We start from the raw sequence: 20,389 nt of genomic DNA on the forward strand, positions 1-20,389 counted from the left end.
GCAATGTCTCTGGATGCTAGTGCTGCATAAATGGGGCACTTAAGAGACCCAGCTATGCATGACAGTATTAGGCTCAATTTAAAATAAATTTTGCTTATGCACTTAGCTGGCCATTTATTAAGTACACTTAAAGGGGTTGTCCCACTTCTGGCTCTTTCACAGCAGGAAGCAGACAGTTTCCTACATTGTGCAGTGGCCCAGGTTGGTACTGCAGGCTGAGTGCTATAGAAGTGAATGGGATCCAGCCTGCAGTACCAACCTAGGGCACTGAGCAATGTACAGAGCTCTCTTCTTCCTGTAGCAAAACAGCTAGAAGTGATACAACCCCTTTTACTAGTAATAGATTGAATACATTTTGTCTTTAGAATCGCCTACCCCTTCCCTCTTCCTAAGCATCATGGTATCTGCAGTCTCTTGTAATACAAATAATGAACCATGGTGATGCAATGAGTTATAACTGTCTATTTATAATCCCCAATAGTCCAGTTCAGCTCATGTACCAACTATAGTGACAGTATTTATTGAAGCATGATACTGTATGTTAAAGCCCAGCTGTGCAAAGAACTATCGAAGCCGCAGATTCTTTGACAACATTTAGCTCCATGACCAAGTTATACATTTGAAGGACCTGGATAAGCTGTCAGCATGGACAAGAACATGGTAGATGAATTTTAATGTTGATGGTTGTATATTGATGAACTTTGACATGAGTAATCGTAATACTACATATAATGGGGGCAGAGGCAACCGAACAAGAGAAGGACTTGGGTATTCTGGTTACAAATAAACTAAGCAGTAGTACTCAGTGTCAAGCAGCATCAAGGTCCCTTGTAAGACTACACCTTGTGTATGCTCAGCTTGGAAGAGAGACATCTTGGTGATCTCATATACATGTATAAATATATGTCTGGGCACCACAAAGAACTGGCACAGGATTTATTCTTCTCAAGGACTGTACAAAGGGTTAGGGGACATTCTATATGTGTAAAGGAAAGGCAATTTAGGCATTCATATAGTAAAGGGTTCTTTACAGTTAGGGCCCTTTTACACGGCCCAATCATTGTTCAGATTCTCGCTGAATGATGATCAGCCATTAAATGTCCACAGCGACTGAACAGCAAATAATAATTCATTTGTCGTTCAGTTTGTACAGGCCTAAAAATCAAACAACAATCAGCCTGTTTACTGTTAATGGAGGTGGCTAAACCAGAGATCGTTCCGACCTGCCGGCCTCCATTCAGTGAGCGGCCATCACTCCTGTGTGAAAGCACAGCTGTCAGACACTTCAGCACCTGACATTCATCCCATGTAAAGAGGCCCTTAGGGTAGTCAAACTATGGAGTGTCCTACCCAAGAGGTGGTAATGGCAGGGTCAATGACAGCATTTAATAGCTAGTGGTTATGATTCATCTTGTAAATAATGATGTATTATGGATAAAAAAAGGTTTTATTTCTACCTATGCAACTATTTCATTTGTATGTATATGAGTATTCAAAACATCTAAGTCCATTTACCTCAGTTAAGTCTCCATCAGGCAGAGACTGAATATCGGGATATAAGCAGCAAGCTTCCAATGTGCTCCTGTATCTGTGTGAAAGAGATGAAGAAGCTACAATACCATACAATGCAATGCAATACAGTAAATAGTGAAGTCTAGTGAATGAGTCCACAAAAACTTAGCTGTTTTGTAATGCTCTAAAAAAAATCTATTTATGATCAGTATAAATCTTCTGTACATCATTTTGTTGTTCTCATGCTTGGTAGGTTTCAACTCAACCAGCAAGTGCAATAACCCTTTCCAATCCAATTTTCCTGCCACCTGCACATTCCCCAGCTCTTATTTATTTTGGGTGGTGAAGCGTGTTCTGGATTCCTTGGAATTACTCAACAGAAACACATAAAAATGAACAATCGTGATGATTTTATTGGTAATTTAAAAAAAAAATTGCTCCCAGTGAATATGCATATATATATATATATATATATATATATATATATATATATATATATATATATATATTACACTATGCAGGAGATAGGGGTACTGGTGTATCTTGTCTCCACCAGAACTAGGGGTGGAGACATGGGTTGGCCTGATTCAGTCACAGGTAAGGTGCTGGTGACGCCCCCAGCAGTGGATTTGCTGATGCTGGAATGGCCCCCAGCACTGCATTGACAGGCTACCCGTCATTCTGCAATGCCGATCCCGCTGGCAATCTTCCCCACAGTGTAATGTTATCTCTCCTGCTACTCTCCTGTAAGTTTCCTCCTGGCGCCTGCATTAACTTTCCCAGATGGACACCCATCATTTCCCCTCCCAGTTCCTGTCACTTACCCCTGTCTGTTGTGCCGTTGCAGCTCCTGTGTGTTCAGGCTCCCCGCTGCTGCTGCTCTGCTCCTCCTGCAGCGCCACTTAACACAGTGGTGGTCTCACCCTCACGCTTTCTCAATGTCTGCTACAAACTACGTTGTCGTGGAGCGCATCAACTACAACATGAGGTGACTAACACCCCGCAAGACCAGTCATCCGCTGCCTGCGGGGGGAACAGAAGGCAAACTGTGCTAACACACTGTTGGGGTGGGAAGCAAGACAAGCGACAACGCAAAACTACCAGGGAAATGATCTGCTGATAGCTGGGGGAATGATATTCCCCACTAACGGGTTACACAGCCGGAGCCAGCACAAGACATGCTGAGGGAAGCAGCCAATCCATTTATGGGGGCGTCAACAGAACCTTCCCTGTCAGTGATTCAGGCCAACCCATGTCTCCACCCCTAGTTCCGGTGGAGATAAGATACACCAGTACCAAAAGGAGCTCCCAATGATGGACCTCTTTTCTGCATAGTGTTAGAAAAATGTGTTGGACCTCGCCTGACATGAGAGCTATACAAGGAAATCTCAATGTCGGATGAGATCTGACACTGGATTGGGAAGGGTTATGAATTTCTGAATAGACTTTTAATGGAATTGTAATAAACTTGTCTAATCATATAACAAACATGGCTACTAGATTACACAGCACCTACAGTATGTGCTCTGGTTCATGCATACTGATCATTGTCCGATATTCAGAGATCATGTAAGCCAGCTGAAGGCTGCAGCCCTGTATTTTAAATGGAACCTATCATCACCATCTCGTCCCGCAAACATATTTTACTGGCCAGCAAGGGATAAAAAATGAATCACTTCTAATTCCCTATCTTTATCTTATGAGCCCATGCACCTTCACAAGTAGACTCCAAAGTTATCTAGAGAACAGTCATCTGAGACAGCCCGACGTTTCCCATATTATATAGAATGCCTTCTCCATCAAGAGGAAGGGAGCAGGGCTAGCTTGGTAGAATAGTCTGGATGGGTCTGATTAGGGTTCCATTAATTTGTACAGCCTGCAGTGTGGTGATACGCTGCAGACTGCCTATGTGATATCTGACCACTGTAGTTTAGAACAGACACACATGTGCATGTGGTGGGCTTGGACGGCAAGGTAGTTTTACTTGCAAGAATACAGACACCTCCATTATAAATTTGCCCCTCAAAATAAGCAGCATTTCTTTTGAGTGACAGTCCCATGCAATTTATCCCATGTAAATCAGATTGTCACAGAAATTTACCAGACACATGAAAAGGAATTTGAGAAATTCACCCAGTCAGCTGTCTTCTTGTTTTGTCCCAGCCATAATTTTGCTTTATAACCCCTTTGTGGGGTAAGAGGCAGATTATTTTGCTACCTCTTGGCAAGAAGTTACCAGCCCCATATTTGTTATTTCTTATCCTTTTCCCTTAATACTTTTTACTTATAACACTTAGGGTGCTTTCCCATCTGCGCTTGGATTCTGCTTTCCTGCTCTATTCAGAGTGCAGGAATGGGGAATCCTTGCGACTGAACAGTTCTGCCTGTAGATGGAACCGGACAGCGCTGGGTGGATCCCGTTGACTATAATGGGGTCCACCAGCTTTCTGGCCAGCTGGCCGGCATTTTACATGCAGCACTTTTTATACCAGTATTTTCAACTGCATCTGTGACAAAATCTCCAGCCGGAGGTTCTGATGTAGATCTGAAACTGACCTTATTCTAAATAAACTTTACTGTTTTAATTCTTCAATGTGAGACAACAGACATTGTTAGAAGTCCTTATCAGATTTCCTTATCAGTTGTCTTTTTCAGGGGGAGTTCAGGTGCTGAGACCATCACCAATTGCTAAAACAAAGGGGCAATTTAATAGTACTCAGCTGAACGTTATGCCCCATCATTGTTGCATGTGAAGACTTTTATGGGGCCGTCCTCATCTACTGTGGAGAGCCAATCAGAGTTGAAGAAGCACAGACTTCGGCTCAGCACTTCTGCCCCTTCGTTAACTGATCAGAGGGTGTCTCAGCATCCATATCTCCACCGTTCAATACTTCTCTTATATTGCTATGAATTGTGCAGAATCAAAAAATCACATTGATTTCCTCCAGTCACGTCTAGTTTTTCTGCAAACCAGGCCAGCTCCTTTTTCCTTGTCTCCTTTGATACCTTTCCTTATGAGTGCAGGACAAAATTTGTTCTCTCTCTCCATTTTTTTCCTGGATCTCCACACATGATATCTGGTGTTATGCCTGCTGCTCTCCATGTGGGTGTATGCTGTACACAAGGATTGAGTATGTCATTTGGGCTACTGGGACGTTTTTAAGTGTTGCAGCCAGCCTTAAATACAACTATCCTTACTTTTTTTGCTTTTATACCATAGCGCTGTCCCTTAACTTTGTCTAATTTGCACAAAATATGATGCTTGGCCATATGTAATGTCCAAAAAGTGCTGCTGATCCAAATACGAAAACTATTTATTGACCTTTGATAATTATTGCCAATGTTTGCCTTGACCATTAAATCAAAAAATAAATTTAATTTAAGAAATAAGAATATAGGAAATACATTATAAAACAGTATAACTTACTTTTCTTCATCATATTCTTCCTCAAACAAGATGTTTTCTCTCATGGATGCATTGAAAATCCAAGCCTGCTGGGCTGCATAGGCAATACTGCCAGTTACTGACATGGTACCTTCCAGTAAGGTCAGCTAGATGTAACAAAAGCACTTTGTTGTGGGTCTATTGTGCAACAATTCATTTATGATCATTTGGCTTTTAAAGTAGATCAATTATCTCTTCTGACATGTTTAGCTTAAAAGGGATTTCCAAGATATTGCTAAATTATTACGAGGACAAGAAATGAGTTAAAATAAAAGACGGTATACTCACCCGTACTCCTGCTGCTCCAGTGCCGAAGCTCCGTTCCTCCCCATCAGGCATATACGAATGTGACCGCTGCAGCCAATCATCAGCCACAGTAGTGTAGAGCACAAGACACCTAAGGCCAGTGATAGGCTGCAGTGGTCACGCATGTATACAGGCATGTCACCGCTGCAGCAAAGCCTGGCGGGGAGGACTAGAGGGTGGCAGTGGAATGGCGAGAGATTGAAACAGTGACTATAACTTCTTTTATTATTTTAACACATTTCCTGCCCTCAGAAATGTTGCAATATTTCAGACAACCCCTTTAACACTTATATTACCCATGCAACAGGTACTCCAGGGCATCTATCCTAAGAAGCGACATACTTTTGTATATAAATTTACTTGAAATGGTCTGCCTATATTCTGTTATCTGTTAAATGCTTAAAAGTCTCATGTTTGGTTGAGCAGATTAGCGCTCATGGACAGAATGACTTTGCACTAATGTATTTGCCTGTACTCGTGTGTTTCACACTGTTACGTTTTTGACAGATAAGAAAACTAAAGGTCACGGGGGCGTGGCCTAGCCGATGGAGAGTTAAGTCGTGCTGCACCTTAGCTCCGTCTTCCCCACGGCTGAAAATACCCTAAAAAAGGCATCCAACCCACCTAAAAAGCACCCAGAAGCACACCATGGCGAGGAGAAGGAGGGGTGCGAGCTTCGGGAGAAGTAAAGAAGAGGATTCCGGGCCCCTGGACCGGTACATGTCCGCCAGCGGTGACCGCCGCGAGCGGGAAGGTGAAGGCGGGAAACGGCCCCCTGCAGAACGGACGGTGGAGAGGGGTGAGAGCCGACGCCGAGCAGAAGATGCAGAGCCGGACCGCGAGGACGGACCCCCAGACAGAGCCAGCGGACCGAAGCTCCCCACGCCCGTAAAGCCCCAGCCTGGCAGAATGGAAGACCCGAGCAGCGACAAGAGGGCGCCGGACGGAGCGGCGCCGCGACCACAGACACCCGCAGCAGCCGAGAACCCTCCCGACAGCGCAACGGGACATACCGGCTCTCCGTCACGGCAGACACCCGACTTACCACTCACAGGGACCAGCAGGACGCCATCGCCTATGCCGCGACGCCGGAGGATCTTGCCGGAAGTGCGGGCCCGGCGGCCATCTTGTGAACACGCCGAACCGGAAGTGGAGGGCGGAGGGGGCGTGACACTGCGGAGAGCTGCAGCGAGTGACACCGGCAGCCAGGAAACACCCGGTGAGTCACCAGGCGCAAGGGGGGGAGGCCGGAAGGACCCTTCCTCTCCCACGGAGTCCAGCCCGGGCCCCGGGACCTCGGAGTGGCACCTAGGGGGAGGGGGGGAGAGACAGAAACAGTCTCAGACCCAGGCCCAGTATACAGCTCATGAGCTCCCCCCAGAGGGAGACGAAGAATGGGCAGCTTCCCCCGGGCCTGCACCTGTAACCCGGGGAGGCAATAGCAATGTAGTAAACACAGGCACTCGACCCAGCAACGGAAGGGAACAGCCACACACTGCCCATATTGCCCACCTCACCCCCCTGCCCTCCAGAACACCCCCACAGCGCAGGGAAGCGCCACAGGAAGGGACACCTCATAACGGGGACCATAGAGAAAAGCACCCAACATATGCCGACATAACAAACCCCTTGAAGGGTGCGCACAAGGCAGACAGGAGATCTAACATAATGACCAGCGGGCAGCCAGAAAGCGAGCCTCTGATACATCTTTCAGAACCTTCCTCTGATAACTGGGACTGGAAGGAACACCTTAGATCGATCCCAACCAAGGGAGACCTTGACCGTCTCTTCACCCAATTTGCTTCGTCACAAAAATCGGCGCTCGAGTCAATACAAAGAGAAATCCAACAGATGGGAAACCGAGTCAGAGAAACAGAGGAAACACAAGAACAGCTACTTCAACACGTGAATGAACACCATGCTATCTTGAGCGAACATGCTAGCCAGATCTCAGAGCTCGCAACCCACCTGGACGACATCGAGAATCGCCACAGACGTAACAATCTGAGGATTAGAGGCTTAAGTGAAGAGATAGACAATAGACACCTCGAGACCTGGGCACAAAAGTGCTTCGGAGACCTACTAAACAGACCCCCAGGCACCCTAATCGAGATAGACAGAATACACAGAGCCCTGGGTCCCAGATCAACAGACCCGGAAAGGCCGCGAGATGTGGTTTGCAGGATCCACTTCTACAAGGAGAAGGAGGAGATCCTGCGCCAGATAAGAACCAAAGGCCCGATAAGAGTCAGAGACAAAGACCTGCTGGTCCTGCCCGACCTTTCAAGGAGAACACTACAACAACGCCGTGCACTCCGGCCCCTCTTAGCAGTCTTGAAGGAAAAGGGAATCCCGTATCGCTGGGGCTATCCGTTCCAACTTGTGGCCGGGGCGGGCAACGGGACAGCCATCTTCAGATCCCTAGGAGACCTCTCCAGTTTTCTCACAACTCTTAGACTTCCAATGGTCTCGCTTCCGGAATGGCAGAAAACAAGTGCCCCGACACTGAACCCACCCAGAAGCCAATGGCAAACAGTGCAACCGGGACGGAGGAGGCAAAATAACAACGGCAGAGCTCCACCACCACGAGACTCCGCCCCCTGAAAATCGGAAGGACTGACGGATATGAGTGAGTCCTTTCCTATCCTGGAAACCACTTAAACCACAAAAGAAAACACAATTCTTTGCCACCCCTCACGTAAGACAAACAGGAAACACCCATGGAGACCCCGACCTTAAGACCCCATACCAGAACGCTAAACCCCTGGGAGCCGGCACGCCACAATTACAAGAACGGAACTCTATCCAAGTGAACACTTTACTCTGAACCCGAGATATCGGACCCTCTCCTCCTAGTGGGACTTTAAACTGCTGATCCTCCCGGTGTACCCAAGGGGGACATCAGATCCCCCCCCCCCTTTTTTTTTTTTTTTTTTTTCTCTCTCCTCTCTCTCTCTTTCTCTCTCTCTCTCTCTCTTTCCTTCCTTTTCCTCTTCTCTCCCCCTTTGTTGTCCTCTCCCCATCTGCTCTCGCCCCCTTCCGCCTTCCTTTTCCTCTTACTGAATACAGTGCCAAGGTTTGGATGCCCATCATATAGTTGTTTACCAATTTTGGTCGCCGTGGGGAGGAGGAGCTGCGCCTAGAGGACTCGACCCGACTCGGCCGCCTCCCCACTAGGGACCGCAGCAGGTTACTGCCGCAGAGACGTTAGTCGTTGATTAGTCGTTGAATAGTTTAAGATGTATATGCAAATATATGTTATCCCCATTTCCCCTCCCCCGTTTACCCTCTTGTGTGCCCTCCCGACCCAGAACACCCCCCAGAGAAGGGGATCACCCCAGGAGACTTGCTGGCTGTCACTACCTCCTTCCTACGTGACCCGATGACCCGTCTGACGTTTTGCTCCTTTAACGCTAAAGGGCTTAACGGCCCTAACAAGCGCAACCAGGTGCTGTACAGGCTCCACAGGAAAAAGGTCATGGTAGCAATGCTCCAAGAGACACATTTTCCCCGCAACAGTCCCCCGGACTGCGGCAAAAACAAATTCTACCACGTTTGGTATCACTCCACTCACCCGGAGAGTAAATCCTGTGGAGTCTCTATAGCCTTCCATAAATCACTGGCCCCAGTGATCTTGGCGCAAGAAGTAGATGAGGATGGGAGATACATCTTTCTAAAAATATCCATCTCTAATAAGATACTCACATTGGCTAACATGTACTTTCCTAACCAAGGCCAGGTGGGGTTTGCTTCCAGAGCTCTCCGGGAACTCTCGGACTTCGCGGGTGGGACCCCGATCGTCTTAGGCGGAGACTTTAATATGTGTATGGACCCCCGTCTGGACTCCTCATCGGGACGTTCGGCTCTCACGAGGGCGGCCATCCGTAGAGTCCAGCGCTTGCTCGTGAGTTTGAACCTGATCGACCTGTGGCGCATCCTCCACCCGGGTAAGCGAGATTACAGCTTTCATTCCATGGTACACAACTCGTATAGCAGGATAGACTATATCTTCATTTCACATGGGTTGCTAGATGGGGCACCCCAATGCTCTCTAGACGTATTCCTATGGTCTGACCACTCCCCAATTTTTGCGTCCCTGGGCCCGGGGGAAGAGAGGAGGGGGGCCCCCACATGGCGTCTCAATGACAATTTACTTAAAGATACTGCATGTATGAACGACATTAAAAGAACAATAGAAAACTTTAAACGAGATCACAATTCAGACCCCACGGCCGCGCCGATAAAATGGGAAGCGTTGAAATGCGTCGTAAGAGGCGTATTCATATCGCACGGTGCAAGAATCAAAAGAGAACAAGCAGCCCGTCTCACCCAACTAATAAAGGAGCTCAATACAAAAGAAACCTCAAACAAGGCCCAACCGACAGCCATTCTCCAAACCGAGATATCGGACCTCCGGCACAAAATTCTGGACATCTTAGATCAAAAAGCCCTGTGTAGGAGAGATAAACTCAAAGCAGGCTATTATGAATATGGAGATAAAAGTGGGCGATGGCTAGCCAGAGCACTGCACCCCAGGGCGTCCCACCCTCATATCCATGCTGTCAACTCTTCCGAGGGTAGGCGAGTACATTCCCCTAGGGAAATAACAGAGGAATTCCGCCTATACTACTCTAAACTTTACAACATCCCCGTAGCTAGGGACACATCGGAGTCCCAACACGCAGCCGCACTTACGGAATACCTCGACCGCTACACCCCGAGACGCCTCTCCTCGGAAGAGTCCACAGACCTAGAAAGAGACTTTGAGACAGAGGAACTTACACAGGTCCTGAAGGGAATCAAGAATGGGAAGAGCCCAGGCCCTGACGGGTTCTCCCCAAGGTTTTTTAAAACCTGCGGAGCCCTGTTCTCGGACATACTACTTCAGGCCTTCAATGCGGTAGCCGGGGGGTGCCCGTTCCCCCCCCAGGCCCTTCGGGCACACATCGTTTTAATACCTAAGCCAGATAAGGACCCCCTGGCATGCGGTAGCTACCGTCCGATCTCCCTTATCAATTGTGACCTAAAAATCTTTGCCAAAATCATAGCGAACAGACTGAACCCCTCAGTACCTCGACTTATACACGGGGACCAGGTGGGCTTCGTCCCGGGGAGGGAGGCAAGGGACAACTCCACCAAGACCCTGTCTCTAATTGATCGGGCAAGGAGGAAAAGACACCCACTCTGTCTATTATCGGTCGACGCTGAAAAAGCGTTTGACAGGATAAGCTGGAGATTCATGGAGGCGACCCTCGCAAAGTTGGGAGTGGGGCCTAGGGCGCTCTCCTGGATCATGGCCCTATATCATAATCCTTTGGCACAAGTCAGGGTCAATGGTGGGCTGTCCCCCCCTTTCGTGATTAAAAATGGTACACGGCAGGGGTGCCCCCTGTCCCCCACCTTGTACATCCTAGTGATGGAAACCTTAGCCAACGCTATAAGAAACAACCCCTCCATACGGGGCGTGCAGGTGGGAAGGGTAGAACACAAGATCTCACTATTCGCGGATGACCTTCTGGTCTACATTACTGACCCTCGCATTGGCCTCCCCAACATTATACAAGAATTTACGACATTCGGTAAACTTAGCAACTACAAGGTCAATGCCCAAAAGTCTGTTATCCTTAACGTCTCTATTCCGCAACGAGACGTGGAGGACCTGACCTCAGCCTTCCCATTTTCCTGGAAACAGGACTCCTTTAAATACCTGGGGATCCTGATTCCAGCTGATCCATCCAGACTATACGAATTAAACTACAAACCACTATTGTTGACCCTTAAAAGGGACCTAGAAAGCTGGGTAGGAGCACCGTTGTCATGGTTCGGCAGAATGGGTGCGATTAAGATGGACATCCTCCCCAGGTTACTGTATGTTTTCCAAACTGCACCATGCAACCCCCCAAAAGACTTCTTCAATAAAGTACGCAGTCAAATACTTCAGTTTATATGGAAAGGAGGATCCAAGAGACTCAGCTATAAGAGCCTAACTAAACGAAAGGAGAAGGGGGGTGGGGGACTTCCAGACTTTCGCCTATACCACAAAGCCGCAATAGGAACCCTCATACTAGACCTATTTCATCATAGATCAGACAAATGTTGGGTACAAATTGAAAACGAAAACAACACCTTTGAGACGAGGGGAGTGTTTTGGATTCCGGGTAAGGTCAGCCGGGGGAACATAGAGACATCAGCCTTGATGAACACACTCATGGGGGCGTGGCGGGGGGGGTGCAAGATGTCGGTCCCGGGACCCCTGACTCCACTGGTGGGTAACCCACAGCTCATAGCAACAATATCTTCCCATAACTTGGGGTTCCTGCCGCCGGGGACAGAGCCCAGGGCGGGGAACGTGGTGGACTCGGGGGGTATACGGGGGCTGGTGGATCTGGGGGGGACACGGGAGCTTCCCCCGGGCTCATGGATGCAATACCTTCAGGTACGCAGCTACCTGGAGAAAATTAAACCAGAGGGGGGCTGGAGCGAGAGCCTTACCCCCTTCGAGAGACTATGCTGTGCCTCGGAAATACCCAGACATACGGTCTCACTGCTATACGACCAACTACTAAAGGAAAAGCTTGACAGTCATCTCCCCAGGTGGCTGGGCGCATGGGAGGAAGCCTTGGGTGGGTCATTTCCCGGGGAGCTCTGGAACAAGGCGTTCCAATTCACACATAAGATGTCCATAGCCAGCAAACTACAGGAACTGAACTTTAAAATTCTTTCACGGTGGTATATGACCCCGGAGAGGCTGCACACCCTCTTTCCAGCGACCCCGAACACCTGTTGGCGCTGCAGGGCGGACGTGGGCTCAATGCTCCACATATGGTGGGGATGTCCCATGGTCACTCCCATATGGCAGGATGTGAAGCGCCTATACGAGAAGGTGAGCAGGGAATCTCTGTCCCTGACACCCGAGTTGGCACTGTTGTCCATCACGCCGGAAGGCGCCCCTTCCCTCAAAAAAGGTCTACTGAAGTTCTTCATTATGGCCACGAGACAATCGATTCCCAGATTTTGGAAGCAAGGAATAGAAATACCTAGAAGCGCCTGGGTGGGGGCGATGGACGAAATAGAACGCATGGAGAGACTGAGGCTCTCGGACGACCCGTCGGGTCACGATAAATTCTACCATACATGGGCAGCATGGATAGACATCCGGAACACACCCTTATTCGCTGATTGGCTACAGTCAGGGGTTTGTGTGTAGCCCGACCAAACTATACCCATAGCCAGAAACAACCATCCTGGAGTCCCCAACCGACCCCCCCCCCCCTTCCTCACCAACCCCCCTTTACTCACTCCCAACTTACCCCCTCCCCTGTTTGTTTATTGCACAAAATTTCACAAGCAAGTAGTGCACTTTTCCAGTTAAGATTTATTAAGTCATATTGTTAAATGGATCTAATAGCAAACTGAGATATCATAAACAATTTTTTCTCTGTCTTGCTTATTTTGTGAAACCAATAAAAATATATTGAACAAAACTAAAGGTCACTAAGGATCGCCTGTTATTTTACATTATTTTGTCGCTACCATATTACATATATATCATTTAAAAATTATAATTTTTGTATGTCTTTTCCTACTAAATGTTATGTGGGCGTTTAATCAAAATGTGTTTTTTTTAAACATAAGTCTAATACTCCAGATATAATTGAATGTGATAAATACACCCAGTCAAATCTAATTATTGCATGTGATTACGGATGACCCTGGTCAGCAATGTGCAATATCTGGCTCGATTGTGCCCGGCATGAGTGGATGCAATATATCTACTAACTTAATGGGAACTTTTAAGTTAAAGAGGTTCCTCATGGACCCGTCTTTACCTGGAAGCTAACTACTCTAAGCGACTAGTGGGGGAAACTGCAGCTGGCCAGACATTTTCCCCCAAAAAAACACTGTGGGGTAAATTTAGCATTATGTGGCAGCCAATTAAATTAATAGTTGTCCATGTAACAAATAATGAGCAAGGTCAGTCAGTGCTAAAGTGACTTTTACAGAGCAACTTTCTAAACTGCCACACAGGGGCAGGTGCCAAGAAGGAAAGCTCCACCTTTTATATCCATATACTTTGGGCAGAGATTGTCTTTATGAGGCAACTTCTTTAAGGAGGACCATCATGTCCTCATGTTAGCCAGGCAGGCTGCATAGCTTCGTCGCCACGGCCCCACTAACTCTATCACAGCTGATGCTTGAAATGCGCCCGCCGCTCACTGTTAATAGGTGACGTCAGTGTGGTCGGTACCGACAACTTGACACATTCCAAGCACCAGGAGTATGGGAGAACTAGGATGGGAGTGGATGGGGGAGTATGAACACAGGAAAAGCTGCAATAGAGTCGGTGGGGCTGTGGCTGTAAAACTATGTAACGGGCTCTGCTACCACAAGCATATGACTGGCCCTCTCTAACTAGGAGGAGCTGAGCAGAAGGATAGTATAGTTTATTTTTGTAAAGATTCAGTATTGAGGGATCAGCAGTCGTCCCTGTATGTGTGTGCAATCACTGAGCAGACCCGAACTGCAGTGATTTTAATTAGTAAAAACAAGTTATTCTGAGTCTTTCCCCACAAAGCCATATATCTATCTGGTCAGATCCTCCTGCTTTATAGCTGATAGGACAGCAAGTTCAATGTGCCATTTTCCCTGCTGCAGAAGTATATAGCTGATGATTTTTATTGAAATGACAAAATAAGAAATAGATCATTCATTAAACCACCATATATTCAGATGAAAAATAAGTAACTTAAACATACCTGACCTAGAATAGATAATATCAGAGAACTTTTACCACACCCAACGCTTCCACATATTCCTACAAGCCTTCCCTGTGGAAAAAACATTAAGTTCATTAAGTTTTTTTAATAGGATATGCAGAGATAAGTAAATCTGTGAAGCGATAATTTTGAAAATTGCAATCATTTGATTAAAACATATACAATTTATTCAAGGAACCATGATGGAGCCGGTCTTTACTGTTGGCATATCTAACAGACAAGAGTCCGAACAGCACTGTAGTCAAAACGGTTTCATTATATATGAGGATGAAAGCCATAAATAAGAAAATGCTGAATTAAACATGAATTCATATAGCTTGCATCACAATATATAATGGTCAGAGCAAGCATAAGTATAATCTACTCAAACAAACCAAGGTCTAGGCCCAAGCTATTTAAACAGAATTCCTAAAAAAACTACCTTTTACTGATCTAACACAACCATAGCTCCATTAACATTATCACCTCCTTTACATATTTGCATTTTGCCCCCTACTTCAACCATTTAGATACAGAAGGGAAGAATGGAGAAAGAAGGATTATAAGGGCCATTTAAATGGGAGTTACATAGAAGGTGCACCCAACCAAATAACCACTGCATAGAGGTGGGCGTGAACAGCCATAGGAATAGTAGTCAACAAAACTGGTAGTACGGTGCAGCTCTCCAAAAGGTAGTCAATGACTAAAACATTTAATATCCAACTTATCCTTTATTTATGATATAACAACCAGCATTAAAGATGTGTTTTGGGGCAGAAAACCCCTTCCTCAGTTTATCTGGGATGCATACAGTTGGAAACTAAAGAAAGGTATGGTTCTAACTGCTGCGAATGTATCATAGGAGCACATCACCAGCTATGGCGGCCAGAGGTGAAGAAGAGGACTTAGACATAGAATGCTTAAAGGGGTTTTGTCATTAAAAAAATCAATACTTACCTATTCCTCCCCAGGCAGTCTGTAAGGACTGTGGATGTGGAACCACTGTTTCAACCTACCAGGTAGGTGAAGATCTGATCCAGCACAGCTGAGAGCCAACCCCAGCATGGGAGGGAAGATACCAGATGAACAGCCCTGTATAAATGGAAACTAGGGAAGGTATCTTGCCCTGAACTGATAACCAGGAGAGGGAGACCCTTGCCTACCAGCAGAGCACTCGTCCTGATAAGGACAACCCCACGATCTTCCTCTACAGCTGACTTACACTGGTGGGCCAGAACACCTATAAGACAAAGATAGAACAACACCCAAGAGTAAGGAAACAAAGGATGAAGAAGCAGACAAGGATAAACAGAGAAGTGGACAATGGGAAAAACAGACTACAGAGTACACGAACAAAGAACACAGAGCACAAGCAGAACGCAAGGTAGCAAGGTAACTGCCGAAGCAGCGGCTGGACATAAAGTGAAGGGAACAAACTCTCATCAACACTGCAGCAAGGTCTGAAAGCCTATGGCAGCTATATGGGACGGTAATTAGAAAAGGAGCATCAGCTGAACAGGAGACCAGAGGCTATTAACCCTAGCAGTGCTGGAAGAGAGTGAATATAAACTCAGGGAACAGAGAGAATGGGCCAACACCCATATCTTCCAGACATAGAAGCAGAAGATTGTGTCTGAACAGTGCACTTAACACAGTCTACTTACCGAATCTCCTCCTGCCTGATCTTCACTTCGCTCCTCCAGTGCCCCGGGTCACGTCACCTTCAGCTGGCTGAATCCTCTTCTTCCTGTTATGCAGCAGCTTTCTTCTTCCTGCAGGTCAATGTAGGCTACGTCACTAGTGATGTAGCGTTCACTGCCTAGCAGGGAGTGCTGAATCCTATACCGGGCTATTGCCGAGACTGTGCATGAACACTATCTTGCGGCGTTAGTATAAAAACACTTGCAGCGAGCAAGTGTGCATGCGCAGTCTCCGCATTACCCTAGCATAGCATGCGGCACTCCCTGCTAGTCACTGGTGACGTAGCGTACGTTGCTGTGCAGGAAGGAGATTGCCGGCAATGTACGCTTCGTCACAGGGGAAAGAGGATCCGGACGATTAAAGGTGACGTGACCCGGGAGACTGGAGGAGCCAGGAGAAGATCGTCGAGGAGAAGATGTGGTCAGTAGACTGCCTGCGGAGGAATAGGTAAGTATTGATTTTTTTTTATGACAAAACCTCTTTAAGAAAATCAAATGAAATTCTAATCATTAATATTACAAACAAGCTTGTAATTTAAAAACAGCAACCGAACCAAGCTCATAAGTATTAGTAGATCACCAGAAACAAACTCATTACATAAATATAGCAGCAGAACCAAGCACATAACATAATTACAGTGCCAGAACCAAGATCATTACATACATTCAGCCCCAGAAGAAAAAGCTTGGTACATAGATACAGCTCCAGAATTAACCTCAGTACATAAAACTGTACTAAAAACAAGCCATATGCCATATGCATCAAACAGCATGCATCATGCAGGCATGGACTGTGAACCTTGCATTAGGATTTGGCCACTTGAGGCGATACTGCTGTGATCTTACACAGTGGAAAATTTGGAGTGAATCTGCAGCCGGAAAAACTGTACCAAAGCTGCTTGCACATTTAAGAACAAATGTGTACGAATATAGATTTTGTTCCGAAACGCATAGGAGCTCTGTACAGATGCCTTTTAAACTCATTTTAAACAACTGCCTTATAAATTAACCCTTTCCAATCCACTGTCTGACATCTAAAGACATTATGATTTAAGGCTGTACAGCTCGGATGTTGGGAGATGTCCGTCAGGGGTTCTCTTACTGCATATTGCCAGCCTCTTTGCTGTCGGAGCCTATCCAGCGTGTCACCTCATGCAGTACTGGCTTTAGCCAGCATATAGTGCCATTGTATAGCAGCAGAAAAAGAGTAAGCCCCCTAGGAAAACCAGAATACAAATTGGATTGGAAAGGGTTAATCCCATTGAAGTGCTGGAATTTTTAATCACTTCAAGGGAACCTGTCATCAACTGTACACACCATAGACTAAGTTATGGTGCTTATAGTTTAGGTGACGTGCAGTACGGGGAGCTGTGTCTTATACTCAATCGGGACTTCATTTTATGGTCTCCTTTGGCCAAGTCGGCGCACGCACAGACAGCGTGACCCTTTTCAGAAGGCTGTATGCATGCACTCCTATAGAGATGCATGGGAGAAGCACACACACTCCTTTCTGAAAAGAGACACACTAGCTGTTGCATGCTCACTTTGCCAGGGAACTCTGCAGTAACCAGCCCCTGAGTGAGTATGAAAAGAGATTCCCCAGACTCCACATGACCTAACCTATAAGCACCAAAACTTAGTTTATGGTGCTTAGAATTGATGACAGGTTCCCTTTAAATATCCAGCAGCTACAATGCCATTCACATTAACAATAATACCGACATATCCTAAACCCCAAACATTGCAAATTTGGTTGTATAAGCTGTCAAGTTTCAAACTGAGATTTCATGATTCCGTATATCTCTCCATTTTTTATGTTAAAGGAGTTTTCCAGGGAAAATATAGCAATATACTTAATATAAACTACCTTTCGCAGAGAAAAGGTAATATTATGAAGCACAGGAGAATCCAGTAATACAGGAACATTCAAATCATTAGTAGAGAGGGATGTTTGCTTTGCATCAGAGGTATGGAAAACTGCATTTCCATTTGTTAAACATTGCTGCTCTTGCAGATGCGATGAAGTAAGCTGTGTAGGTTGCCTTTTAGCTGTTGGCTCTTCTGATGTATGGTATTCCTTATCCTCACATTTGATCAGTGTTCCTGGCTTCCATGTCAAATATGCTGCTTGAAATTCAACAAGAGAGTCTGGTTTTATTTTGTCATTAGTCTTGGTATCAATTTCTTCCATCAAGAGCAATCTCTGCCATTTAAAATATATTAAAATGTTACAATAATATAAAGCAGAACATAACAAGCAGAAGCAGCATAATGACATAATATATCATGTATTATATAAGAAGAATGATATAAACTTTATTTACAACAAAAGGTCCTATGTGTGCAATGGAGAGCATTTCTATAGCATATTGCTTGAAAATCTGGACATTACTAAAACTTTCACGATCACTCAGAACATTACAGGTGAAGTGATCATAAGATTAGTCATTTTTTGCAATATTTCTCTCTTCTGAGAAAATTTAGCTTTTTAGCTACACTTTTTATATGTGGATTATGCAGCGCTTCAATATCTTAACCCTTTTCAATCCAATTTCGGATTCAGGGTTTCCTAGGGTGCTTTCTCTTTCTGCCATTATACAATAGCGCCATCTGCTGGCTAGAGCCAGTACTGCGATATGTGACATGCTGGAGAGGCCTCTGACCATAGAGCGGCCAGTAATCTACAGTAAGAGTACCCTGCCGGACGTCTTCCAACATCGGAGCTGTACAGCCTTCAATCAGAATGTCTTTAGACGTCAGACAGAGGATTGGAAAGGGTTAATATAATTATCAGTTCTTTTCAATATTGAAAATCGCTTTATGGAAACTCAGCTTTACTGTTTAAGCTACATTCACACCTGCATTTTGCCTTTCAGTCATAATTCCATATCCCTGTTCCATTTTTTGAGCAGAGAAACAGAATTAATACTAAAATAAATAGATCCATTTTTTTTTACTAATGAATTTAACGGGTTTTAAAAAAAATACAGAAAGCTTTCCATTTGACGCATACCCTTTGGTTTCCATTTTTTAAACTGAACAAACAGCACTGCTGACTGCGTTATTTGTTATCTATAGTTTGAAAAACCATTGATGTAAGTTTTACTTCCTTTTCTCTGCTTAGAAAACAGGGGGCCGAAATGATGACTGAAGCTCTAATGTAGAAGTGAATGTTGCATTTTGTATCTACATGAAAAGCAACTAAATTACAGCATATGACTGACAAAAAATGCTAGCCTTTTACCAGCTAATATCCACTTAATTTTGTCTTTTCTGGCTCAATTAATCTCCTAGTAAACTGGGAAAGAGTACAAGAGCATCAAAAATAGTTTGAGATGGACATGCTGCTGTTATATCTATTCTGCTGTAATGAAGGGTTGGAGCAAAACTCCCATTGAAATACAGAAATTTATCATAATTTTTTAGTACCCTCCAAACAATCTGGACAGATGAATTACATAAAGCACATACGAGGTAAGAGGTGCCACTGCAGCGTAGCATGCCCAGTGTTATGCAGGCTAATACCTTTTGTTGGGAATTATAGTGCAATCATGTTGAACCTACCATTGGTCAATGCCACTTTTCTATCTAAAAATGTGGTCAATCCTACCAGGCAGCTGGAATGCCGTACCCCCTTTTACAACACAAACAGAAGATATTGTTTTTGTTGATAGCAACCAACTTAATACATACAGTTTGTATAGATCAGGAACTTATGAGCCTATTACAGGGGGCATTGCAGCAGAAATATATTCATAGAATCATAGAATGGTAGAGTTGGAAGGGACCTCCAGGGTTATTGGGTCCAACCCCCTGCTCAGTGCAGGATTCACTAAATCATCCCAGACAGATGTCTGTCCAGCCTTTGTTTGAACACTTCCATTGAAGGAGAACTCACCACCTCCTGTGCTAACCTGTTCCACTCATTGATCACCCTCACTGTCAGAAAGTTTTTTCTAATATCTAATTCTAGTCTCCTCTCTATTCAATTATGACGTGTCATTTTGCACTTCACCTGTTTGCTTTTTTTATCATTATGCCTATTTTAAAATGCATGTTTTAGCATATGTTTTTATTATATTCTAAAATTGCAATTCTTCAATAAGAACTATTACAATAGAACATCAAAAGAGTGAAATGCATTATTCAACCTGAAATCTAGAGATGGACACAGAAGCTTCTGAGGCTGCTCTAACAGCAAGCGGTATCATCTTGAGAGCCGATGTCATTGAATTGAACACAGTAACAACTGTGAATGCCTGCAATAATCATATAAAGTGTTATAAAGGGAAAATATATTTGTCACAGAGCTGCATGCATTTAACCAGTGGCATGAATAAACAATCTCTAGTCCGATGCCATTAAAATGCTTTACAACAGCATTTGATTGGAAACAACATCCTAGACATTTGAGATCATTAGAAGGAATGCTGATTCGATAACCTATTATACGGTGAGACACTCATATTTATATAATTAAGATTATTTGGGAAAAAAAATAAAACAACTATATATTATACTCATGACCTGTGCTTAAGGAGGTTTTCTGGGACTTAAAAAATTCTAGGGGTTTAACATCGTGTATAATGAAGAAAAATGAATAATCACTTTTTCCGATGGCTCCTCATCCATGGCTGAAGCCCTGTGCCTACTGCACGGAACCCAGAAGA

General features: G+C 45.1%; 1 protein-coding gene across 4 annotated transcripts in view; it reads right to left on the minus strand.

The window, feature by feature from the left end:
• Window positions 1-20,389, minus strand: part of LOC136578747 (ATP-binding cassette sub-family C member 5-like) — a 120,361-nt gene that overhangs the window by 69,906 nt on the left and 30,066 nt on the right. For all 4 annotated transcript variants that reach the window (XR_010786655.1, XM_066578920.1, XM_066578924.1 and 1 more), the window contains exons 9-13: window positions 19,871-19,978; window positions 17,587-17,922; window positions 14,020-14,091; window positions 4,940-5,064; window positions 1,516-1,588 (exon numbers count right to left, since the gene is read on the minus strand). Coding sequence is in view for 3 of the 4 variants with exons in the window: in XM_066578920.1 (XP_066435017.1) it covers window positions 1,516-1,588; window positions 4,940-5,064; window positions 14,020-14,091; window positions 17,587-17,922; window positions 19,871-19,978 (714 nt within the window). In the remaining variant the exon portion in view is untranslated. The remainder of the gene's footprint in view (window positions 1-1,515; window positions 1,589-4,939; window positions 5,065-14,019; window positions 14,092-17,586; window positions 17,923-19,870; window positions 19,979-20,389) is intronic.

The sequence above is a fragment of the Eleutherodactylus coqui genome, chromosome 1 (assembly GCF_035609145.1).
Source record: "Eleutherodactylus coqui strain aEleCoq1 chromosome 1, aEleCoq1.hap1, whole genome shotgun sequence".
NCBI lineage: Eukaryota > Metazoa > Chordata > Amphibia > Anura > Eleutherodactylidae > Eleutherodactylus > Eleutherodactylus coqui.